This window comes from Trichoderma camerunense, assembly GCF_050948025.1.
Source record: "Trichoderma camerunense strain CBS 138272 chromosome Unknown V8C40scaffold_8, whole genome shotgun sequence".
In the NCBI taxonomy this organism is placed as follows: Eukaryota; Fungi; Ascomycota; class Sordariomycetes; order Hypocreales; family Hypocreaceae; genus Trichoderma; species Trichoderma camerunense.
In genome coordinates, this window is record NW_028145362.1 from 367,796 (window position 1) to 390,513 (window position 22,718).

At 51.4% G+C, this 22,718-nt stretch overlaps 8 protein-coding genes across 8 annotated transcripts; 5 read left to right on the forward strand and 3 right to left on the reverse strand.

Annotated features, from left to right (window-relative positions):
• Window positions 1–808: 808 nt before the first annotated feature.
• V8C40DRAFT_274605 (osmosensor SHO1) lies at window positions 809–1,889 on the forward strand (the record flags this gene model as incomplete). The annotated part of the gene is made up of 3 exons (XM_083220625.1): window positions 809–901; window positions 989–1,279; window positions 1,380–1,889. The coding sequence occupies 3 exons, from the start codon at window positions 809–811 to the stop codon at window positions 1,887–1,889; spliced, it is 894 nt and encodes a 297-aa protein (XP_083073512.1).
• On the forward strand, window positions 1,696–2,927 carry V8C40DRAFT_243734 (uncharacterized protein; the record flags this gene model as incomplete). Its single annotated transcript, XM_083215501.1, has 1 exon — window positions 1,696–2,927. A coding segment is annotated over exon 1 (467 nt), but the record flags the coding sequence as incomplete, so codon positions are not given.
• Window positions 2,928–3,323: 396 nt separating this feature from the next.
• V8C40DRAFT_243735 (DASH complex subunit Spc19) lies at window positions 3,324–4,794 on the reverse strand. Its single transcript, XM_083215502.1, is given in 3 exon segments — window positions 3,324–4,185; window positions 4,268–4,647; window positions 4,660–4,794. The coding sequence occupies 2 exon segments, from the start codon at window positions 4,421–4,423 to the stop codon at window positions 3,820–3,822; spliced, it is 522 nt and encodes a 173-aa protein (XP_083073514.1). The 5' UTR covers window positions 4,424–4,647; window positions 4,660–4,794; the 3' UTR covers window positions 3,324–3,819.
• A 1,106-nt stretch (window positions 4,795–5,900) lies between these two features.
• On the forward strand, window positions 5,901–7,385 carry V8C40DRAFT_212003 (uncharacterized protein). Its single transcript, XM_083212117.1, has 3 exons — window positions 5,901–6,388; window positions 6,447–6,586; window positions 6,645–7,385. The coding sequence occupies exons 1-3, from the start codon at window positions 6,175–6,177 to the stop codon at window positions 7,191–7,193; spliced, it is 903 nt and encodes a 300-aa protein (XP_083073515.1). The 5' UTR covers window positions 5,901–6,174; the 3' UTR covers window positions 7,194–7,385.
• A 1-nt stretch (window position 7,386) lies between these two features.
• On the reverse strand, window positions 7,387–11,256 carry V8C40DRAFT_287042 (glycine decarboxylase subunit P; the record flags this gene model as incomplete). The annotated part of the gene is made up of 2 exons (XM_083222632.1): window positions 7,387–10,998; window positions 11,182–11,256. 2 exons carry the CDS (start codon window positions 11,254–11,256, stop codon window positions 8,044–8,046), a joined length of 3,030 nt encoding a protein of 1,009 aa, XP_083073516.1. The 3' UTR covers window positions 7,387–8,043.
• Window positions 11,257–12,392: 1,136 nt separating this feature from the next.
• Window positions 12,393–13,618, forward strand: V8C40DRAFT_212009 (mitochondrial outer membrane translocase complex, subunit Tom5). Its single transcript, XM_083212118.1, has 3 exons — window positions 12,393–12,772; window positions 12,871–12,972; window positions 13,080–13,618. Exons 1-3 carry the CDS (start codon window positions 12,760–12,762, stop codon window positions 13,115–13,117), a joined length of 153 nt encoding a protein of 50 aa, XP_083073517.1. The 5' UTR covers window positions 12,393–12,759; the 3' UTR covers window positions 13,118–13,618.
• Window positions 13,350–15,125, reverse strand: V8C40DRAFT_243743 (nucleoporin complex subunit 54-domain-containing protein). Its single transcript, XM_083215503.1, has 3 exons — window positions 14,673–15,125; window positions 13,965–14,605; window positions 13,350–13,897 (listed from the first exon to the last, which is right to left on the reverse strand). The coding sequence occupies exons 1-3, from the start codon at window positions 14,923–14,925 to the stop codon at window positions 13,784–13,786; spliced, it is 1,008 nt and encodes a 335-aa protein (XP_083073518.1). The 5' UTR covers window positions 14,926–15,125; the 3' UTR covers window positions 13,350–13,783.
• A 519-nt stretch (window positions 15,126–15,644) lies between these two features.
• On the forward strand, window positions 15,645–16,693 carry V8C40DRAFT_243744 (coiled-coil-helix-coiled-coil-helix domain-containing protein). The gene is made up of 4 exons (XM_083215504.1): window positions 15,645–15,791; window positions 15,893–16,120; window positions 16,257–16,389; window positions 16,460–16,693. The coding sequence occupies exons 1-4, from the start codon at window positions 15,772–15,774 to the stop codon at window positions 16,598–16,600; spliced, it is 522 nt and encodes a 173-aa protein (XP_083073519.1). The 5' UTR covers window positions 15,645–15,771; the 3' UTR covers window positions 16,601–16,693.
• Window positions 16,694–22,718: the final 6,025 nt, after the last annotated feature.

Consider the following 22,718-nt stretch of genomic DNA (forward strand, 5'->3'; position numbering starts at 1 on the left):
TGTCTGGTACCTTACAGGGCCAAACTCACTCTCTGCAGTGGCTGCATTGTTGAGTGCTAACTCCAATTGTCGTGCCGGCTGGTACTGCAATCCTCGCTCCAGTCGTCTCCCTGTTTTCCTTCGAAACCTGCAAACTCTACGGGTTCGCAGCTAGCCCAGCCCTGTTCGTGTTTCTTGCATCGCCACGTCGTCTCGTCTCCTTTGCATCTGATCTCCTCACCTTACCATCTTACTTACAGTACCAGACCGTCTCCATCGTCGCAAGCGCCGTCCCTAGGAATTCTGTCCCGGCGGATCTGCACCCACCGTTGACGCCTGTGCTGCCAAACATCCTCCACCTGGTCTTCCACTGTCTTTTTGGTGCCAAACCCCGTCGCACCAACTCCACCGCAGCCGTTTTCCTTTTCTCCCCCCTTCAATCCGTGCCATTTCTCCATCTTGCACCGACATCCGCCATTTTTTTCTTTCTTTCAATCCTCTCTTGACGACTCGGCGACCCTCGCGAATCCACGTCTGTCGTCGTCGCTTTTCCTTTCTTTTTTTCTTTTTCTCTCTTCACTCGTTCTCCTGTCGGCTGTGCCGGACACCAGCTACGCGCATTACACAAACACCCCCAAAAAATAAACACGTCCAGTCTGTTCTTCTCCCGCCTGATCGACAATCGCCTCGGCCCTCAACGACACTCTTTCCCTAAAGCGCACCCAATTACGCCGTCGACTGTCGCATTCGGCCGCTCGACCCCCCGACCGACAAGCTGGCTAACTCTCTTATGCCCCCGTACTCGGTTACTTCGCCGTCGATACTCAAAATGGATCACTCCAACATCTACAGACGACGAGGCTTCCAGTCTGGCAACATTTTGGGAGACCCGTTTGCGCTCGCCACCACGTCTATTGCTTTTGTGCGTTCCGTCCCGTAGCCCTTCCCCCCTTTTCTCGCCGCCGCGTTGAATCGAAATGGTAAGCGTCAGAACTAACGGCTTGTCTAGCTTGCGTGGCTTATCACCATTGTCGGATGCGTCATCGGCCAGATTCAAGAGACTTCCGACGACCCATTCCCCAAGTTCGCTTGGTGGGCAAGTATATACAGCCTCTTCCTGATCATTGGCATCTTCTATGTTGTCGGCAGCGACACAATTCAAACCTATCATGTGGCGATTACGGGATACACTGCTGGAGGCATGGTGCTGGTAACCTCGTCCGTCAACTCGTTGGTATACTCAAAGAACGGAGCTAGAGAGGCTGCGGCTGCTGGCTTTATCCTCCTGTCCATGGTTGTGGTACGTTATCGCAATCCACGCTGATTGTCTTTTTTTTTTTCTCTTTTGGGTGACATTCTTTTTTACACTTGGCGGATGCTAACATGTAATGAGCTCACAGCTCGTGTGGACTTTGTACTTTGGATCAACCCCTTCTGCCACTCCCCGTGCTTTCCTGGATTCCTTCGCTCTGACCAAGGAATCGGCCACCATGCAGCGACAAACCATGAGCAACTATGGCGGAGGCATGGGCCGCCCCGAGACATCCAATTCCGTTCAGCCGCCGCAGATGTACACGTCCGCCCAGCTCAATGGCTTCGAAAATCCTTCTCCCGTTGGCGGCGCCTCTCAAGTCGGTGGAGGACGCGGCTCCAACGTTCCTGGCTTTGGTACTGGACCAGCCCAGATCAAGGTGACGGGCCCTGACGCTGAAGTAGTACCACCCACCGAATATCCCTATCGAGCAAAGGCCATTTACAGCTACGAGGCCAACCCCGACGACGCCAACGAGATCTCCTTCGCAAAGCACGAAATCCTAGAAGTATCCGATGTCAGTGGACGATGGTGGCAAGCGCGAAAAGAAACCGGAGAGACTGGTATCGCACCCAGCAACTATCTCATTCTGTTATGAGCTATGACAAATATCAAAGCGGGGAGTACATATCTGGGAAAGTGAGCCGCCCATGGATGTTGGAATTGGACAACCTTTGGATGGAGGTAGTGACGCACCTACGGGTCCGGGCTACCATTCTTACATATACCCTTTTCCCCCTTCCCTTTTACTCTCCCGCGCTCTCTCTCTCTCATCTCACTTGACGTTGTGTTGGTTGTTTTTGTTCACGCCTTAGAGTCACGACTCCCGGGAATTTTTTGCGCAATCGGGCCAGGGATATATATTGGATGGAGTATATTTGGACGAGACCACTCACGGAGAAATCGCCTACTACACTAGGAGCGGACAGACGCGTCAGCATCGCCTCTTCTTGTTTTGGCTCTTTGTCTCTGTTGTTTTCCAAGCTGATTCTTTTTTTTATTGCTCTTCTTTTGTCCATCTTATCATCGACGTACGAGACGTTTTTTTTTCTGTCCATTTTGTTATTTCGTCCCCTTCTTACGCTACCATCTGCTGCTGCAAAACTCCTTTTTTTTATCTTTTATGACTCCTACATATATCCCCCTCTACCAAACGTGGAATCAAAAAAGAAAGCAGCTAGACGCGGTGGCTTCTTCTTTCTCTCTCCCTTTTTTAGGCTACGATCTACTGTTTTTTTTCGTCCTTGTGTTTTCTTTTTATCCATTTCTTCTTTGGCGGGAGGACTGAACGGAGGGGAGGGCCAAATGTGTACGTATGCGAATTGCTCCGATAAAGAAAGAAAAAGAGAAAAGAATCCGGGCTTGCAGGAAAGAAAGGCAGATACGGAAATTGGCGCTGTTGGTAGAAAAAGTAGGGTCAATGTCTGCCCATGCAATTGCGATGGGGTGATGTTGGAATGAAAGTTTGAAATGATACCTACCTTTTGGTTGCAATGGGCACTTGTGTGTCTCGTGAAGTTGGTTGTTTGTAGTTGGTAACAACTGGTAGACACAAGTCTGCGACCACCTAAGAATCGAAACCCCCGCGAAATCTATATGGGGGACATTTCGTTGAACTTCTTACCCCCTATAATCCTCCAAGAGATAACATTTAATTGACTGAGAGACAAATACTGACTATTTTTCTAAGTGCATGCAATCTTTCAATTGCTGATTTTTGTTGTGGATTTATTATGAATTTTAAACTCTATGATTTTGGTGGAGCTAATAGAGGTGGTCGTAGACTTTTGGCTACTCACTATAACAGCTACGAAGAAGGGTGTGATTGTAAGCATACGATGGATGGGCTGCAGGAAATGGGAATGGGATTCCAAGTGATGCTGTTGGGAAAATCGGGCTAGTAAAGCTTCGTGAAGACAAAGAAAAACTTGGGGAAAAAATTAAACATCTTCAAACACCTAATTTCACAAGGGAGAGAAGGAGAAAGGAAATTGCCAAATGCGGAAGCTCACGAGGCATGCAAGGAGGAGGTGTGGTGATTAAATGTGTTGTGTTCATCAAAAGTCGTGCTCATTAAAATAGTAGTAACATGAGAGCCCATAACAACATGCTACATACGAAGCTCAGGCGGCGGGCCCAGACCACTGCTTCCAAAACCAGGGAGAGAGCCCTCAAACTCTGGCGGGAAGGGAAAATGCTCAAAGCTGATAGGGCGAGACATGGCGGCGTCGACGCGTGCGCGCAAGAGGCAGGTTTGCCCAAGCGCAATCGGAGGGCGGACATTGCTCGTCAGACCGGTATGCGGGCAAGATTTCGCGGGGACATAGGCATCGTGAAAGCCGATCCTGCCGGCGTTGTCGTGGTGGTTGAGGAGGGTGAGAGGCAAGGGCACAAGGACGCTGCCTTTGAGTGCCTCGAGTCATGCACCTATCCAAGAGACGGGCTGCGTTTGGATTGTCCGCTGTACACAAGTAGATCGACCTTTGGCTATCATGACGGCACGCAGAGCTGCCTACTCTTGCACCTCACTATCGGTTCTCCAGCCGCTTTCTTAATTCTCTTTCTTTCTGGAGCACTTCTAGCTCCAACCTCTCAATGCCATAACGTAGAGCTTCCTTACGCTGGCGCACAATCCGAGCGCGCAGCTTGTCCTCGCCTCGGAGCTGCCGGCTCCTAGCAGAAGTAGGCTTGGATGCGCTGCGTGCCGGTTCATCAGGCCTAGTAAGTCGTCCTTGCTGCAACTCTGCCCGGGCTTTGAGCGTCTCAATGCGGCGTTCCTGACGTTCAACTTGAGCATCAGCGCGGCTGAGGAGAAAAGCGATGTAGGGCCCAATTTCGTCGCGCAGGGAAGCCTCAGCAGCAGCGAGTGTGGGTTGGGGAATGAGTTCGTAATGCTACGAAAGGGGGGGTGGCCAGGTCAACGATAATGCATAACGTATTTTTGAATGCAGCTGAGCAACAGGGAGGAATACATACTCGAACTGTCTTGAGGACGTTCACGAGGCGAGGGAAGTCAGATACGCCACGATCAATGGTCTCCACGGAGGCCTCGAGGAATTTGAGAGAGTTGCGCAGCGAATCGACGCAGTCGCCATAGGTGGCCGCGCCGGTCGAACCCGTTCTGGTAGCCATTGGGGCCCGGAGTTCACGATGCCGAGATTTCGGGAGGAGTTGGGAGGAGGGAAGACGAAAATAATGAGCCCAAGCCCGATTCGTGGAGAGGTCTCTGGCTGGAGAATGTGGGGAAGATGCCGTGGTGTTTTGTGGTCTCGTATTGTCTCGCGGAGGGCTGGTGCGAGCCCGCGTGCGAGTGCGAGTGCGAGTGCGAGTGCGAGTGCGATTGCGAGCTTGAGGGTGAGCTTGAGGGTAGGGAGCTGTGTGCTTCCGTCGTCTGTAGCTCTACAGTATGTCGGACACGATCGACGAGTGCCGCTGCTTTGCATGTGCCGATTGAGGCGGATGGTGGTTTGGAGAGCCTGGCTGAAAGCTGGTGATGTTTACATGTGCAAGTATGTCCCTACTTGTGACAGGCCTTGCGCCCCGCCATAGACTAAAAGGCAAGCACATGCTGCACCTGCCGACTAGCAACTGCCCCACACCAGCTCTGCCGTGCTCCGGCAGGCGCATCTCGGTGCTGTGGGGTAGTGCTTGCCTCGATACCAACAACCGAACTGCGAGGGAAGGTGCTGAAGACTGTGCCAACACGTGAGCTTGACTTATCGGGAACTTCCCAGATCTAGAACCAGCTGGTTTGCTCAGAAACTCAAACCTCTTCAACTTCTGCCTTGCTCTGCCCAGCTCCCCTCCTTTGGCTTCTCGCACCCCCTAATACAGCTCGTCTTGATTCGCCATGTCTCGCCCTCAAGCCTGCGCCTAATCGCTTTGGAATGTCGCCTCATACCAAGTCATCGTATTTGCCCTCACGCGCTCTCAAGCAACCGCCACAACGGGTTCAAGCCTCGCCCCAAGCTGCCAAAGTCCGGTCACTCTTGGGCCGTTTGTTCGACAACCCGCTCGCCCGCCTCTCGGCAACTCATTGTTCATCCTGACGCAGGATGGCGATGATCTTTATAATTGGAAGCTAGATGCTGAATATAGCATCTCGATCTTCGGCTCTAGCTGTGGGTCAGTCTGCATCGGCAAGATTCTACGGCTTAGTACCGCTTCCTATCCGGCTCAAAATCTTTCCATTCTCCTGTTCCAATGCTTCTAAAGGCCGTTTCAATTGTTGCCGTGTGGAAGGTGTCGTTGGTATCCATCGTGTAAGTCCATACACGATACCTCGACTTCCCAGGCTTGGTTCAATAACAATACAACTAACCCGAGCCCCCTAGAAATTTGCGGCACATATGCTAATGACTCTGGTTACGCATGCCAGCGAAGCCATCGTGAAATGACCCGTGTCCCTTTGAATGGAGCTAATAGGCGATGAGATACCATCGTGACCTTGCCCAACCAGAGGAGCGCCTTGCACTGCCCAATCTGTGTGCTCCCATCTCTACTCTTTCTAATCTCACGATACCACCCGGTCCGGCGACGCCGTTCTCAGTTGGCACACCCCCTCTCTCGACGCTTGACACCCCAATTCTATGACTAAATGTACAGTAACTCTCCCTTGCCGACTGAGACGTCTTGTCTGCCAGCCATTCTCTCACTGCTACCTTTCAGGCGCCCGCAGCAATGAAAATCACTACTTAATGCCGGGTTTCCTGTGTTCTCCAGTTATTATGTTCCAGCCAGCCCCAGCTTTGAGTGTCGGACTTGTTCCCGCTGAATAACAGGGCTTGACTATACTCTTCATCTTCAGCTACACATCCTCCTAGGCTCTTCAAAGTATTCGCGAAAGTCGTCTTTCCCCGACATGGTCATAACAAGCTTACAGAATGAGCCACGGACTCGATAACCTCACCGGCCCCGCCACCGAGGGTATCGGTCTGCGCTTTCTAAATGAAGAGTGGAACGATAGCATCTCAAACGACCATCCATTCACCATCCAATGGAACGAGTCACTGGATGGAGCTCCAGAGCTTGGGCTGTTCAAGATTACATATCCCAAAGATGGCGTTATTGCATACGAGCTGGTATCAAATCTGACAGGTGTGTATTATGGTCTCATTGAACTAGGCGATATCGACAAGTCCTCACAGCTTTTTAGGCAGCATGAACAATGAAAATGCAACGTGCTTGTGGACACCAAACCACTTGGATGATGAATTATATACTCTATGGCTCTCATCCTCTCGAGATGCTCGCGCAAATTGGACGACGTCTCCGCCTTGGAGACTAAAAGAAACTGTAAGCTTCCCGATAGTCTTGATTCTCCTAGAGCGCCGAAAATTGAACATGGATACAGCCTCGACATTCACCTCATTGGGCCGCACCTATCGTTATTCCCATTATTGTATTGCTCGCAGTGTATACCTTGGGACTCACCACCTGTATCGTATATCGACGCCGCAGAAAGGCGAGACGCGAGAGAGAGAAAAGCAAGGGAAAAGATCTCGAAAACGATAAATCAAGCCAGAAGCTTCTCCTTGGGGATGCGGAGAGGCATCCCTCTGTCGATACTGTCCTCACTATACAAAGTTTTGATGACCCAGATGAAGCCAGGAAGCCGCACATTTGGCTCTTGACACAATCAGCCTCAGGATCCCTTCTACTATCATCTCCGAGCAGGAAGAATTCCGACGCAACACTGGTCTCAACTACAACGAGAGCATCCGATCAAGTCCTCATATCCCCTATCAGTTTATCAGAGCAAAGTCTTCAAAGCCCCACAAGTATAGGTTCTGACAGGACGCTTGTCACGCTATCAGACCCGAGAGACCAAAGGGCCGTCATCGCCAGTAAATTAGGGCGTTCCGTGAGAGTGATTATACCTTCTGACGATGTACAAGAGTGAGATTTGGAAATGTGGTTGTGTAAGCATATATCGGGCATTTGGCAATGTGAAGAATTTTGTATTAATCGCCAGCTGGTACCCCACGGGACTTTAGCTGGTGTTGCATCGATATTAAAAAAGCGGAAAATGGGCGAATATGACGATGTTTGGATTCAGGGGTTTTGTTAACTGTGGACTTTGGCTACCCATAAACACGATGGATATATTTGTAGCATGTAATGATAATTTTTGATTTCTCTCCTTGTCAGCTGACGTCTACACACAGTTCACCGACGACTGAAGTATGATTGCCCAATATATAAATTTGTATTGGTATTGTTGGTCAAGCCGCAGAGAGCATCACGCACTCTGTCACACTTGACTCAATCTTTATGTCCAATGACATCTTGTTGAAACAACCCATCTAAGAAAACCCCCCTAATCTCAAGTCAAGACTAGATCAAAAGCAAAAAGTAAAAGACAAAAAAATTGCAGATTCTCTCATATCATCCCTTTCCCAATGTTGAGATTAGCCGGCGCTTTCATAACCATAAAAATAAAAACCATAAAAATTGTATCTTCTTTCGATCTTTCTCATTTTTTCTCTCTTTTAACCCCGCTATGCGCCGATTCGTTTTTATATATAATAAAAACCATGTTGAAATGTTTGGTTCCCCTCCTTTTGTGTCCCTGTGTTTTAGTTTGTTTGTTTACCCATTTTGAAGAAATCCCCTGAAGGGATTACTTTTGGGCAAAAAAGTATAATTATGTCGTGATATTTACTGAATGAATGATGCTGGAATGTTTTGAATGAAGAAAAATGACGGTGGTGGCGGGAGTTCTCCCCCGTCATAGAGTCGTGTCTGTTGATTTAAGCAGAGCCGGTGGTGTCCTCGACAGGAGGGCATGTGCAGAACAGGTTGGTATCGCCATATGTATCGTCTACACGGCCAATTGTCGGCCAGAACTTCTTCTCAAGAAGATACGGCAGCGGGTAAGCCGCCTTCTCCCGAGAATAAGGTCTGTCCCACTTGCCCTCCGCATCGCCGAGGATCAAGTCTCTCTGCGGGTGCGGGGCGTTCTTCAGCACATTGCCCTCCTTGGGCTGCTTGCCCTCCTCAATTTCCCGAATCTCATTGCGGATGCTAATCATGGCATCGATGAAGCGATCCAGCTCCTCCTTGCTCTCACTCTCGGTGGGCTCAATCATGAGGGTGTTGGGCACAGGCCAGCTCATAGTAGGAGCGTGGAAACCGTAGTCCTGGAGACGCTTGGCGATATCGATGGCCTCGATGCCGGCGGTCTTCTGGAAGGGGCGGGCGTCGACGATGAACTCGTGAGCGCAACGGCCCTGGTCGTTGGTGTAGAGGATGGGGTAGTGGTCCTTGAGGCGGGCCAGGATGTAGTTGGCGTTGAGAAGAGCAACAGTGGTGGCCTTGCGCAGACCCTCGTCGCCCATGGTGGAGATGTAAGCCCAGCTGATGGGGACAATGCTAGCACTGCCAAAGGAGGCGCTGGAGACGGGTGTCTGGGTGCTCTTGTGGGGGAGGTAAGGGACGAGGTGCTTCTTGACGCAGATGGGACCAATGCCAGGGCCGCCACCGCCGTGAGGGATACAGAAGGTCTTGTGCAAGTTCAAGTGGCAGACATCAGCGCCAAGAGCGCCAGGGGAAGTGAGTCCGATCTGGGCGTTCATGTTGGCACCGTCCATGTAGACGAGACCACCATACTGGTGAACAATGTCGCAGACCTTTCGGACCTGGGGCTCAAAGACACCGTATGTGCTGGGGTAGGTGATCATGATGGCGCCCAGCTCAGAAGCGTGCTTCTTGCACTTGGCTTCGAGATCCTCCAAGTCGAGGTTGCCGGTCTTGGTGTCACACTTGATGGGGACAACGCGCATGCCGACCATGGCGGCGGACGCGGGGTTGGTACCGTGGGCGGAAACGGGAATCAAGCAGATGTCGCGCTTGTTGCCGGGCTGCTGCTCGTGATATTTGCGAATGGCCCGGAGACCGGCAAACTCACCTTGAGCACCGGAGTTGGGCTGCAGAGAAGTAGCATCCATGCCAGTCAGGGCAGCCAGCTGAGCAGAGGTAGCGTCAAAGAGCCTCTGGTAACCCTTGACGCAGCTGTGGGGTGCGTGAGGGTGGATGTTGGCGGTGGTTTCTGTGCCAATGAGCTCCATCTGAGTGGTACCGTTGAGCTTCATTGTGCAAGATCCGAGGGGAATCATGGAGTGAACCAGGGACAGATCCTTGGACTGGAGGTGGTGCATGTAACGCAGCATCTCAGTCTCGCTGTGGTGGGAGTTGAAAACGGGGTGAGTCAGGAACTTGGACTCTCGGCGAACAGAATCGGGCAGGCTCTTGACGAGCTCCTCGGATGACTGCGCGAACCCTTCCTTCCAACACTTGTTGGAGACATCGAGGTCGGCGTCGCTGTGGTTCTTGTAGGCAACGGTCTGGAAAGCCTTGACGATGCGAACAAACAGCTTGAGAGTGAAAGTGGTGGGAACAGCCAGGACAAGCTCGTTGGGAGACCAGGCCTTGCCGCTGCTGATGCCTTGATCCATCAGCTCACGGCGCAGAGCCCGGCAAACAACAGGCTCGTCGAAGTAGAGGGAGACGGTGTCGGAGAGAACCTTGCCGTCGGCGTCAACGGAGCGGGATGAGACATTCAAGCCGTAGTGCTGGGCGGCAGCCTGAATCATGCGGGCGTGGCGGAGGTTGTTGACGGCCATCTCCTTGAGCTGCTCGGGGCCGTGATAAATAGCATACATGGCTGACATGTTGGCCAGAAGAGCCTGGGCAGTGCAAACATTGCTGGTGGCCTTTTCTCGTCGAATGTGCTGCTCACGGGTCTGCAGAGCCAAACGGAGGGCTCGGTCTCCGCGACGATCCCTAGAAACACCAATCAAGCGGCCGGGGAGTCGCCGCTTGCTACCCTCCTGAACAGCCATGAAGGCGGCGTGAGGACCACCATAGCCCAAGGGAACACCAAATCGCTGAGCATTTCCGAAAGCAATATCAGCACCCCACTCGCCAGGAGGAGTGAGGAGAGTCAGGTTAGAGAGATCGGTGGCGGCACTCAGCAGAGTGCCCTGCGCATGAGCAAGCTCGGCCAGCTCCCGGAAGTCAAAAACACCTCCGTTTGAGTCGGGATATTGAACCATGACACCAATCAAGTCATCGCCGAGAGCCTTGATCTTCTTCTGGGCATCTGGAGCACCCAGATCCAGGACCTGAATGTGAATTCCAAATCCTTCGGCGCGGCCATGCATGACCCTGATGGTAGCGTCGTGCACCAAGTGAGAAACCACATACGTCTTTCCGGGTCGCTTCTGCCTCGAGGACGAGAGACTGGTCAGAGACATGGTCATGGCCTCACTGGCAGCAGTTCCCTCGTCAAGCAAACTGGCATTGGCGACGGGAAGGCCGGTCAGGTCAGAAATCATGGTCTGGAAGTTGAGGAGGGACTCGAGACGACCCTGGCTGATCTCAGGCTGGTAGGGAGTGTAGCTGGTGTACCAAGCCGGGTTCTCCAGGACGTTTCGCTTGATGACGGCTGGGATCTCAACGGGGTAGTAACCACCTCCGTTCATCCACGTGCGGACGTCGTTGGACGAGTTCATGGCCTTGAAGGCCTTGACAATTCCAGATTCGCTAAACACGCGAGCCTGGATTGTCTTCTTGGGCGGATCCAGAACATCCGCAGGAATGACCTGGGAAATGAAAGCATCCAGAGTCTCGTTACCGGGACCGAGAACCTTGAGCATCTCCTGGATCTCCTCGTCGCGAGGTCCAATGTGGCGAGCGCTGAAGTCCTTCCACGGCAGCTTGTTGGCAGCACGAATGTCTCTCATTTCCTTGTAAGCCGGGTCCTCCTGCAGAGACTCAAAAGGCGGTCTTCTGCCATCCCGGCTTGCGGCGCGAACATCGGCAGCCGTCTGAGTGGTGTAAGTGAGGTTGCGGACGGACAAAAGGGAAGCCTGTCCGCGAGCGCAAACCCTCGCTTCGTGTCGGGCCAGCGCCAGCGATGGGCGAAGGGAAGCCCCCCGTGCGATAAGCAGCCTGGAGGCCATGGCCGCCACGATTATGTGAAGAAAGGGAAGAAGAGCAAAACAACGGAACCAGAAGAATTCAACAGGTCTCCCTCAATGGCTAGGAAAAGAAAAAGGAAAGGAAGAAGAGAAGGAGGCCCAACGACACGAGGGAGGAAAAGCAAAGAAATTAAACCGAAGCCGCCCGGACGATAAAGATTTGCTCTAATCAGTTCCCCCCCAGAAAAATGAGATGACGGCGCCTGCGTGGTCCGTAAATGGCTGTCCAAGAGGCCGTGGCGGAACTTTCGTGGGGCAATCCGGCACCCGTGATAGCGCTAAAAGTTGAAGCCCTCGCCGGCAGCGAGTCGAACAGGCGATCCTATATCGTTGGGGGAAATCAGGCCACGTCCGATGGATGAAGAAAAAGGACTAGAGCAGGTGAGAATAGTAAGAAAGTGAGAAGACGGTGAGCATGAGACAAGCAACAAGGTTCCCTTTTCCTCCGACAATGGGATCAAGATGCAGCGTGAGCCGGGGCATCAGAGCCATCTTATCTGTGTAGTATCAGTAAGTAATGCGCCGAACGCATCGAGGTATCACCAGGCACAGGGGCCGTTTGGCCTATTCCCTTTTGCTCTTTTTTCCCCAATTCCTTTCCTCGTTATTTTCGTTCCCCATTCCCTCTTTCGCTTCCCCAGAGCCGAACATCGCAGCTAAAGGCCAATGAATTGCCTGATAACTTCCCGCTTTCCGTCGCTCAGGGTCCCGTCCAGGCCTTGGTTGGTACATCCAAACATCCTCCACGGCTGTGGTGGTCCGTAATACTGGAGTCGACTCCGCAGGCTGTTGGAGTAACTGGCCAGGGCTTGGATGCTTGGAGCATAGTGTGTCCACGACTCGTGCCCACTAAAAAAAAAATCGATGCTAGAGCTTAATCTTTCTCCCGAGTTGGAGGGTTTTTTGCGCAGCTAGAGGTTTTGGTTAGGTGATGGCTTTTCGAGAATTGTTCGTTGCTGCTACTGTGTAGCCTGGCGCCAACGATATCGGCCATTCACGGGCCGACGCTGGGCGGATGCATGTGATTCGCTGAGGGGGTGGAGGGGAAGATGATTTTCATGAATTGTGATCGCGGGCGGGTTCGAGCTTTTTTTTTTTTTTTTCTCCAATGGATCAATACCAAATCAGCCCCTACACGACATGATATGACATGTACCTGTATCTAATCCTAGTAGTCCATACTCGTAGTAACTGATCAATGCTACTGTACTCCGTACCTAAGGCATAAATGCAGTACCGGAGCAATAAGCTGCCTACATGTCGGGTACCTTATCTGCTTATCTCCATACCTGCCAAAGCCTGTCTCGACTGCTGTAGCATTGGCCCATTACCACCTACGTAGTCCCTAGATCAGCACCCACCACACTGTATTGCCTCCATTCCTTCAGGCCTTAGGCCACTCTTCCAGCACACTCCCGACATCGCCCAGCTTTTACGTAACTATCCGTCACTTGGACTAAACAACAACAAACAAAAATCATCACCATGTTTGGAGGATGTACGTACACACGCCCAATCCCTGACAAATATGCCTGCCCTCTCGTGCGCCATGTGATAGTTTAACCGCATGCAATGCTGACGTCCTCGCGTCCACAGTCGCCCCCCCGCAGCAGTCGCCCGAGGAGATTCGCGCCATGGAGGCCGAAGCTACCTTCACCGTCCAGCAGGTCGCCGCAACTGCCTTCATGCTCTACCTCTGTATGTCTTGCGCCTGCGCCATGGAAAGAAAGACGATACGGTCGATTTTTCTCGTCGATGGATGCTTCTTCTTACCTCGTCTGCGCCATTGCTAACCTCGGAAATAGCTCCCTTCGCCGTCGACATGATCAGCCGCATCTTCTAAACCCGGCAAGGGAAAAAAAAAATCGTATATAGACGTTTCCATGTAACATACATACATGCTTTCCACTCCGGTACATTGCCATTGACGGATAGTGCGCCGGTTTTCTGACCGGCGAAAACTGTTTGATATACCACTGCCACAGGAACCAGCAGGTCACTCACTGCCCAAGGCAAAAATCGCTGTACAATAGAAGTGGTCGCCCAAGGCTGATTAGGGGAAGAGGAAAGCTCAACCTGATTTACCAAAGACGACACGAAAATGAAACGAGGCGACGATAGAAGAAAATAAAGAAACATAAAAATCCACAGTTGCTGGGGCATTATCATGTGACGGATTTGGCTTTCAAAATTGAAAGCCATCAAGAGCAAAATCTTATGCGCAAAGAAAAACTAAGATCCATATAGCAGACGACTACTCTGCATGCCTTCCAGATCCGTCTTGATATTTGTCCAATCCTGCAGCTTCTACAGTTTAACACTGGAAACAACCCGACTCAAAAACCTCCCAATTCTATTGCATTCGAATGCTGTTGCCATTGCCTGCCAACATTCCGACTCCATTTGCGTCAAAACATAAAAAGCATCTTCAAATTAACACCATTACAATGTCTTCGGTGAAGCCTCCCTTCTCGCGACACAGTCTCCTAGGACATCCAGATAGGCGCTTTTACCGGGACCGTGATGGCGGGTTTCTGCTCTTTTCCCACTCCTGATAGTCTGCACCCAGCGACTCCAACTCCTTTTTCAAATGCTGTAGTTGCTTCTCGTAATCTTCCAATACCTAGAACCATTAGGGTTAGCGACCAAGTGTCATGGTGAAGATTCGCTGAAGCTATATCAAAACTTACCCGCTTCGCCCTCGTTTGTGTCTCCTCGTCGAGCCCCTCGCTCTCTCCTGCAGGCTTCTCCATTTCCTTATTCAGCCTCTCAGAGTATCCTCTCAGCACAATCAGTCTGCTCCACAGCTCTTCCTCCCTGGCGCCAACCGCTGGATCTTGCACATCGCGCTCCAACGTCTGTAGTCTGCTTTTCAGATCATCTTCGTCGCCGCTTAGAGCGTAGCCCCTGTTCCTAAGAATCTGCACCTTGGCGGCCAAAGCCAGACATCTGTTGGAAATCATCGTCTGCCGCCTTCTAGCAGCGAGGGCTCTGGTTTCCGTCTCCAACTCGTGTCGCTGCAGCAGCGCATCCAGACAGCCGTTGATCTGGTGTAGTCGTGTATTGAACTCGGAAATGGCGCGCTTTTGCGTCTTCAATCGGTCCGCTACGCCTGTGTAGCCTGCGCACAACACAGGCATGAATCCAGGGGCGGGTTTGTTCTGCAGAGCCTCTTCCCATTCTCTATCATCTTCAAACGGTTGGGGCTTGTAGAAGGGGATGTGTGCTTCATCGACTTTGTTGTAGAAGTAGTGCTTGAACACGCAGCTAGGGTTGGCAGGGTCCCATTTCTCTGTCACGAGCTTCATCTGTTCCAGAATCGGCTTCTGGTCTGTATACATCACCACAGCATTAGCAAAGGACAGGACGGGGCGCTTCCTAGAGCATGCGAGACTTACGCGGTGTCTCTTGGCCAGGCTGCCATAGAGAGCTCGAAAGCTGGGCTTGTGACTGCGACAGCGCGGGCACCTGCTGTGTCTGCTGGGGCTGGGCAAGCAGCGTGTTTCCGAGCGGCGCGGTCTGTTGGCCTGCACCCAGCGTTTGTCCAAAGATATTTCCGGATGCTTGCGTCTGTTGGGCGGGCTGGGCTGTTTGGGCTGAGCCAAAGAACCCTCCCGAGCTCAGAGGCTTTGGTTGTCCGAACAGCGACATGGTGAAAAGGAAGACCGCAGCTCCTCCAGCGAGTGTCGTGAGGGAATCCGCAAAGCTCCCACGGGAGCCTCGTTAAAAAATATGAAGGCGCAAAGGATTGCGGAATGCCGTTTCTCGAATGTCGGAGGCGCTGTGGTCGGCGAATTGCTGGATGGGTGGTCGTTGATGCGCGGATGTTTTTCTCGTCGCTGGGCAGTTTTGTTGACTTGCTACAAAATTGCTGCAGGGTCGCGCTCAGTAGGAGGTACCAAGGTACCGCGCAGGTCAGCCTCGTCCACCGCCCAGCCAATCACAGCCAGTCTCCAGAGAAGAATCGCGAAATGCAGCTCTGATGGCCACGCCACTAAGTCGTGGCGTAAATGACAGACACAATGGCAGAGAAATATAAGTTAAGAATGGAAATGATTTTATATTGAAGCGATATTCTCTAATAATCCAAGACTCTGAGCACAGCAGTGTCCATGAAGAGATACTTGCAATTCTCTTGGCTGAGTCAGCCAATCAAAGAACGGCGCTACTTGAAGCTACCTAGAGTACCTAGCTTCTTAATCAGCAAACGCATGCCTACTAAACTACAGCAAGTCTAGCGCTATAGGACGAGAATTCAGCGGCTTCAACAGACCTGATCTCTGCAAGCTAAGTATTTTTCGTAGATTTCAAGTCTCTCCATGTACCCTCGACAGCCGCCTCAGAGACACCAACAAGGCTACGGTTGCTGACCCCCCGGTCGTCTCTGATTGGCTGCAGCAACTACAATCTTTCAACTAAGCGTCAGTCGGAAGAACCTCATAGCTCCATTATCCTACCGCAAGCTTCACAGAGGGTCAATCGAACCACCCGGCAATCATGGCATCACGACGGTCTCAGTATGTTGATCCGGCCTCCAAGATCCAGCAGCGACGTCATTGAGTCGGCCTGAGGGCACATTGGCGACATCCCGCGACGGCAGCAACTAACAATGTGGCAGATTCCACCAGCAGGTGCTCATCGACACCACGCCTCTCCCGGACAACATTCCCCAGGTCCAGGAGATTGGTGCCTCCTCTGCGCCTCTGCTGTCGGCCTCCTTCTTCATCGGCGCACGATGCCGCGACTACAACGATGATTACATGCAGTGCAAGACCGAGAACCCCGGCAAGGGAGAGCTGAACTGCTTGAAGGAGGGACGACGGGTAACCCGCTGCGCCCAGAGTGTGTACGTTTTCCCGCGTCTCTGAGCAGCTTGATGAATTGCAGGAATTGGAGCCGGACATCTAGGTCCGAGGGCTCGGCCGTGGGGAGGGTTCATTTGTTCGTGGAAAGGAGGGGTACTGACGTTTGAGGTCATCCAGGCTCAAGGACATCAACACACACTGCTTAGCCGAGTTCCGCAAGCACTGGGAGTGCCTCGACAACCGAAACCAGCAGCTCTGGCAGTGCCGTCCCGCCGAGTGGAAGCTCAACAAGTGCGTTTACGATAACTTGGTACGTCTACCCTCAACATCTCTTGTCAACATCAATGCGCCATAATTTATTAACCATGCCCCGGCTTTAGAAACTGGAGAAGAAGATTCCCGATCAGCCCACCAACGTCACCCCTGTTGAGCTGAGGCCGAAGCAGATCTTTGCTGACGTGAGGATTGGACCTGGTGATGGCAAGCCTTTCATCCCCGGACAGTCGGAGGCTTCACAGTGAGGGAGGAGGGGAACGGTTGGAATGGAGGGGTGAAGATGTGTGTCGTGTACAATTGCAGTCACCTGAGACGAAACAAAAATAACTCATCAACCTCTTACATACAATACTCCCACTTGATTCCTACGCAACATGTGCTGTCGTGATTCTTGTGTAGAAGGGGCTTCAAGGGGCCAAGGCATATGGAAAATGCTTGGCCCTGAGCAAAATAGTACGAGGCAGACTGTTTGAGGGAAAGACATTGAGGCCGCCAAACACTCAAAATAGAAGGTTAAAAAGCTTGACGTGTTACACGACTCAGTTCTTCAGTCGACCGGGCCTCGGGCTTTTGCATCATCAATGGCGCAGTTGCACATTCACATGCTAACTCACGATCCTGCCGTCACCAACCCCGAGCATCAGGGACCATTGCACAACAGGCAGTCAGCTTAAAACGACTGAAAATGAGGGGCCCCTCGCTCTCCCATGGAGTTTTACACCTTGTGTATACTGCCAGCGTCATCGTGTAGACTTAAGGCAATATGCCGAGACATTTTGAGATGAGATATATCTCGTTCAAGTTTGTGAAGCGCCGGAAACCTGCCTCTGGAACACGGTTATCCATCCGTTAGACTGTAAGACTCGCGAAGTGACAGCTGAGTCAATATTGGCATGTAAATGCAGTTAATTGGAGGAGGCGGGAAGGATAGTTGACTGTTTGGAGTAGATTATTGTTTCGGCAGCAGGTGGGATGTCTGCCTCAACTTTCCAACACTAATAGAGTTCTCTTTACCTAGTAAATGTGAAAATGTCGTGCGACAGCAGGGCTGAGATGGCTAGATTTTATGTGAGACAGCATTCTAGACGGCTGAAGAGATCAATATCGATACACCTTTGTCTTTCACATGGAAAAAAAACCCCCCTTCAAACTAAATGAGGCGTGAGGCATCCATAACATAGGTAGGTAGGTTTTCTAGTATGGATTGTGCGAACAACCTTACCCTACAATACTGCATGACAGAGAACCTAAATAATTCCCAAGAGCAAATAGAGTACAAAATCTCATCAATGGTTGATGGATTTGAGAGTTATAAACGACTGAAGATGCTGGGTACTAGTAAATACGCGGGGCTATAGGGTTGGCTAATAGCTATGAACGCTCATATCGCCAACTTACAAACCAAGTCTCTCAGAGCCTCTCCACAACTCTGACCAAATATCCAGCTTGTAACTCGACAACGCAAGGATATCTTTGGAATCGATCAATCTCAAGCAGGACACAGTGCACAGCACAGCACGCATCCATCGTCGTACGTTGAAGACTATAGAGAAAAAAATGGCGACATATGAAACCGCCAGGTTCCACAAGAAGCATCTAGACAAAACCGACCCAGAGAAAGGCCAAGAAAATAAAAACAGGAAAGAAAGCTTTTCATCGAAAGGAAAAAAACAAAAAAACACTCGCGATGGGCCTCTGTTTCAGCCACGCGCTTCGCGCATGACGCCGGTTAAGCTTGTGCTGCGACGAAAGAATGGACGAGGGCGATGCTTTTCACTATAGACTACATGCATGCATCTAGAGAAATCACTGAACGCAGCAGCCACTTACATTTGCCTGACGACTACTGTCATTCTTTACAACAGCAACCATGCTCATCTGTACAAATATAATCAGAAGTAGCAAGCTACTGCTCGTAGGCAACACCAAAGCTTCAGCTCTGTTTGCAGTGTAATCAAGACTACTCTCACATGTCGCTAGGCGTGAAAAGAAAAGGGGTGGAGGTCACTTACTTAGGCGTACCCGTAGGCCTAGCGGCGCTTATGTGCATCTCCATCTCGCAGACTAGGACACGTCAAAAGAGCCCACAAACAAACAAGAAACAACCTTAGAGAGAAAAAAAAAACTTGGAAAACGAAACCGGCGGCATGTTTCAAACGCGGCCGGCGTGCAGACCCGGAAAGCCCGCGGGCTGGGGCAGGTTCCGCAGCTCGGAATCTGGCCGTTCAGTCGCCGATATGGCGTGAGAAGGAATGGAATGGATCCATACCATGAACCAAAATTGTACTTGTGTTTCCTACAAATTAAAGCGGCAGCACCAAGTACCGCTGTCCTTGAATCGAATCGATATTAAAGGCGTGTGGGCTCTGGAGCCCGTCCCGGCAATGTTCTGGAAGAGCTGGGCCAACCTTGTTAGGAGGCTGACCTTTGGCCACGATGGATGGAAATTGCTGGGATCCTTTGATTATCTTGCTCACGGGTTACGTAAGGCGTAGCGGCACGATGTTAATTACATGACTTTTTGAGGGGATTTTGTTGAGCGGTTATCCGTCGAGGGAAGAAGCAGGAATTGTACTAGTACCGCGGAATAGGTTGTATGTCTACCAGCTTCACCGGGTATGTGCTCATACATGGAATCAGCAAGGGGAAACGAGTGCAGCTGGTGGAGCCTCTCATACGTGTACATGCATTCTACTGTACGGGATCAAGTAAAGCAAAAGCAAACGGCGTCTTTGTGTAGGTCGGTTTAGGCTACAGAGGTAGTGTTCGATACGCGCCTCGGATCTGACCAGAGACGCCAAGAGATGAGGAGCTGTACGGCATCTAGTCACCCAGGCGGATGGTTATCCGATAGCTGCAATTAAGTTTAGCATTCCTGCACGTGTGCTGCCGAGTCTCATCGATTATCCTGCGTCAAAAATACGAAGTGCCAAGCAGGTAGCACCGTGGCAGTCAATGACTGGCTGGCACAATGTACTCGTACAGCAAGACATGATGGAAACCCCCTAAAGGATTCTTGATCTTGGGACACGCGAGTAAGCCCGTTGGGTCTCGACCCCAGTTATCCCGGACGCCGGACGAGAAAGACGATGCCTCCGAGCAACACTAGACCCGGCCTCGCCATGGGGGGATGGGGTAGTTGGTATATCTGATTCACCCAGGGGGGATGGGAAATAGGCACACGGCTAGCATCGAGCGGATACACACGATCAAGGTTGTGGGACCATCAAAGAGAAAAGATGAGCCGACGTACCGAAATGATGAGGGCAGTGAGAAAATAAATGGTTTGTAGGTAGTCGTAAGCCCGAGTTGGAATGAGCTTTGTGAAGACGCGAAAGGGAAACAAAGGATGAAATGTCTCGTGCTGGATTCCGGCCATGTGCTCTAGAGTACGGAGTATGCCCCGCCAATAAATCACCCATCAACACCACTACTTGAAGTACGAGTACTAGTGTCGGCGGCAAAAGGGCGACATGGCATCAATCCAATGTTCCAGGTTTCTTCTTACAGGTACGTGCACAAACACCGTGGAAAAAAAAGGGCGGCCGTTTGGTGTATCCGGAGCTGGGGCCTCGGTCGGCCTCGTGAGCGTCCACAGCGTGCGCTTGATGAGACGGCGCACGAACTGCGGAGCACGAGGCGGATCGCCAGAGTGTCACTACATACACCAGGGGGCACGAAAGTTGGAACTTGGAAGAAGACGAGAAGAAGGAATACCCGTGACAACATGGGATGTGATGTGTTCTGTACGAGTAAATGTACGAGTAAGTAGTAAGGATCAGATCAAATGGATGGCAGATTCAAGTGCCAAGCGCAGTGTTTGCCTCTTTGGCACACCCCGCATCTGGACAATTGCGATCTGCGACTGGCACTATTGATTCCTTGGTAGGGCATGAATGCGACTCTACATGTACGGAAGACGCGGGCCGTAGAGCGATGAATTCCATGTTGGTTCCATTGAATACCTCCTCCCGTCACACGTACGGGGTACTTGCACTTGCACCAGATGCCGTTGGGCACAGCGTGTACCATCCATGATCTGATTTTCGAGTTTCCCCGTAAAGCTGCTAGCTGGAATCATCAAGTCGTCCCGGTATAGGAGAGCCGAGGGTTGCTTGAAATGAGTGACATTCATCACTCCTCTGCATCTACGAGCAAGAAACAATGGCCCCATTCTCAGTGACCAAAAGCCCCCAATTGCAGGCCCTCGATAGGCTGACAAAGAGCGCTGGAGATGAGGTAGGGGGTGATACAGAGCGATTAGTGCCGTTTCAGGGATAAAAGTCCCGCAAGGCCGCCTGTAGCTTGTTTGATGGAGACGCCGGCGCTGGTTGGTGGAGAGTCGAAAGAGAGCCTGCAGCAGCCAAGCGCCAGAGTGAGCTGCTGCAAGGCACAGCGCTGTGAGAGGCGGGAAACATTTCATGGGAGAAAAAGGATGAGCTGCAGGGGAGGGGGGTGTTGGTAGCGACGCTGCTCGTATGAGTGTTTAGGCCTGTCTGCATACCTAGAGTCAGGTAATAACATAGGCAAAAGGATTCGATCACATTGAAGAGGAAGAGGTGGCGGTGAATGAAAAATGCAGCTGGATAAGCACCTCTCAATAATTAAGTTCAAGTCATTCAATCGCTATTGCATATTGAGACTACTGCACATAAAGTTCAAGCAAGCAGCTGCCAAGCTTTTCAACCCAAGCCTCGGGATACACGGAGTCGGCGAATAATCGCGCCGATTCAGGGCTGAAAAAAAGAGAAATCACATTACGGAAAAGAAACAGAAGAATGTTCGGTAGTTAGTCTAGATGGCGGGTCGGAAATCAAGGGGGCAGCACCAGATGGTACGTGAATAATGATACAGCACACTGAGGTAATATTGATTGATACATGTCTTCTTGCCTCCCTGCCCAAACAACCTCAGGACAACAGACGGTTGAAGCTTTTAAAAGCGCGTGTCAAGTCAAGAGTAGCGCGCCAACAAGGCGTTTCGAAGGCATTCTTCGGCCAACGACCAAAGAAGCAACTGCGTGTAGCGATCCGGGTCTAGTTTAGGCGCATCTAATCTCGATACATGGACGGAATACGAAGTTGCACTTGCACAGAGGCATGATGGCGTTGGCTTGGAGGGGGGTTCATGAGACCCCCCCGGGCAGAGAGACATTGATGACCTGAACCTTTTTTCTCTTTCTCCTCTCGCCAATGCGGCTGAGCATCCGATCTCAGACATATCATTGACGATGTGCGTAATCGGCGAGGATACCACACCGTCGAGGATTATGTGCAGTAAAAAAAGCAAATATAATGCTGCAATTGTGGAAATAGCAAGAAGACGCAAGATATGATGTCAAGAGAAGGGTTGGATTAGGCGGTCCCTCATCCCGGCTGCTGGGGCTTGGCCAAGGCGGTAATTGCTGGTGGCTTTAATTTTGAGCCTTGTCAGTGCAAGATGAGCGCGGGGCCGGAGACAGCGGTCTAGAATGCTTCTTTTCAGCCCTTGCGGGTGGCTTTTTTGATGGGCGGCTGGAAAAAGAAAAGAGAGACTCAGCTTAGAATAGGACTCATCAGGGTCGGGTTCACGATGGTGATCCTTGGAGTCGTCCGCTGCTGGTAGCTGGCAGCCAAGTACTACCTAGTACTTCTACTACCACTACAGGTGCCTGTCGGTATTGCCACCAAGAGCTTTAGGCGTCACACTAGAAGTCTGTAGAAAAAGCTGGCATCAAATCGCTCTCGTTCTTGTACACACTTGCTGTACAGACTTTGATGCTGATGCAGTACGAGTACAAAGCTTGTTGTGTTCAATTTGATGCTCTTTACTACAGCCACGCCATGGCCGTCACCCCCGCGCTACCCAACTAGGCTAAGCTGGCAATAAAGTGCAGTGCTAAGCAACTTGGCTTGTTTCGTAGCGTCAGGAACAGGAACAGCCCCATGATTCCAGGAACCCGCGCACATGGGGTACTTTTTGTTTGTCTTGGATAATTTTCGTATAGCCAACCGGGTGATCAATGCGTATATGCTCGTACATGGATATCGGGGAGACCCTCGTTGTTTAGGTGCAGAGAGAAGGAATCCGATGCATTGCAGTGTAAGTGCAGTATCGGCATCAAAGAGGTCGGGTATCAATGCTGCGATAAGGAATAATGAATCAATAGGTCAGGTACTGCATTAGAGGTGCTGTAGCTGGGCACTCTTGGGCTTCCAGCTCAGCGTCTGCAGCTCCATTTACAGGGCGCCTCAGCTGCCTCTCTCCACTAACGCTACGGGTACCTGACCTCGTAATGTAGGCACCCCCCTGGTCGCGGCGGGGGCGTGCGCATCTCGAAACACTGCAAACTCGAGCAATCCCAGCTTCATCTCCCCTAGCCTA

Excerpts from the sequence above, each read along its gene's own strand:
- V8C40DRAFT_243744 (XM_083215504.1), top strand. The coding sequence starts at position 15,772 with ATGGCATCACGACGGTCTCA. Across the intron at positions 16,121-16,256 it reads ACCCGCTGCGCCCAGAGTGT|GCTCAAGGACATCAACACAC; the intron begins GTACGTTTTCCC and ends GAGGTCATCCAG. Across the intron at positions 16,390-16,459 it reads AGTGCGTTTACGATAACTTG|AAACTGGAGAAGAAGATTCC; the intron begins GTACGTCTACCC and ends CCCCGGCTTTAG.
- V8C40DRAFT_243735 (XM_083215502.1), bottom strand. The coding sequence starts at position 4,423 with ATGGCTACCAGAACGGGTTCGACCGGCGCGGCCACCTATGGCGACTGC. Across the intron at positions 4,186-4,267 it reads ACGTCCTCAAGACAGTTCGA|CATTACGAACTCATTCCCCA; the intron begins GTATGTATTCCT and ends CCCCTTTCGTAG.
- V8C40DRAFT_212003 (XM_083212117.1), top strand. The coding sequence starts at position 6,175 with ATGAGCCACGGACTCGATAACCTCACCGGCCCCGCCACCGAGGGTATC. Across the intron at positions 6,389-6,446 it reads GCTGGTATCAAATCTGACAG|GCAGCATGAACAATGAAAAT; the intron begins GTGTGTATTATG and ends ACAGCTTTTTAG. Across the intron at positions 6,587-6,644 it reads CTTGGAGACTAAAAGAAACT|CCTCGACATTCACCTCATTG; the intron begins GTAAGCTTCCCG and ends ACATGGATACAG.
- V8C40DRAFT_212009 (XM_083212118.1), top strand. Across the intron at positions 12,973-13,079 it reads TGCCTTCATGCTCTACCTCT|CTCCCTTCGCCGTCGACATG; the intron begins GTATGTCTTGCG and ends CCTCGGAAATAG.
- V8C40DRAFT_243743 (XM_083215503.1), bottom strand. The coding sequence starts at position 14,925 with ATGTCGCTGTTCGGACAACCAAAGCCTCTGAGCTCGGGAGGGTTCTTT. Across the intron at positions 14,606-14,672 it reads GCCTGGCCAAGAGACACCGC|ACCAGAAGCCGATTCTGGAA; the intron begins GTAAGTCTCGCA and ends TGATGTATACAG. Across the intron at positions 13,898-13,964 it reads CACAAACGAGGGCGAAGCGG|GTATTGGAAGATTACGAGAA; the intron begins GTAAGTTTTGAT and ends TAATGGTTCTAG.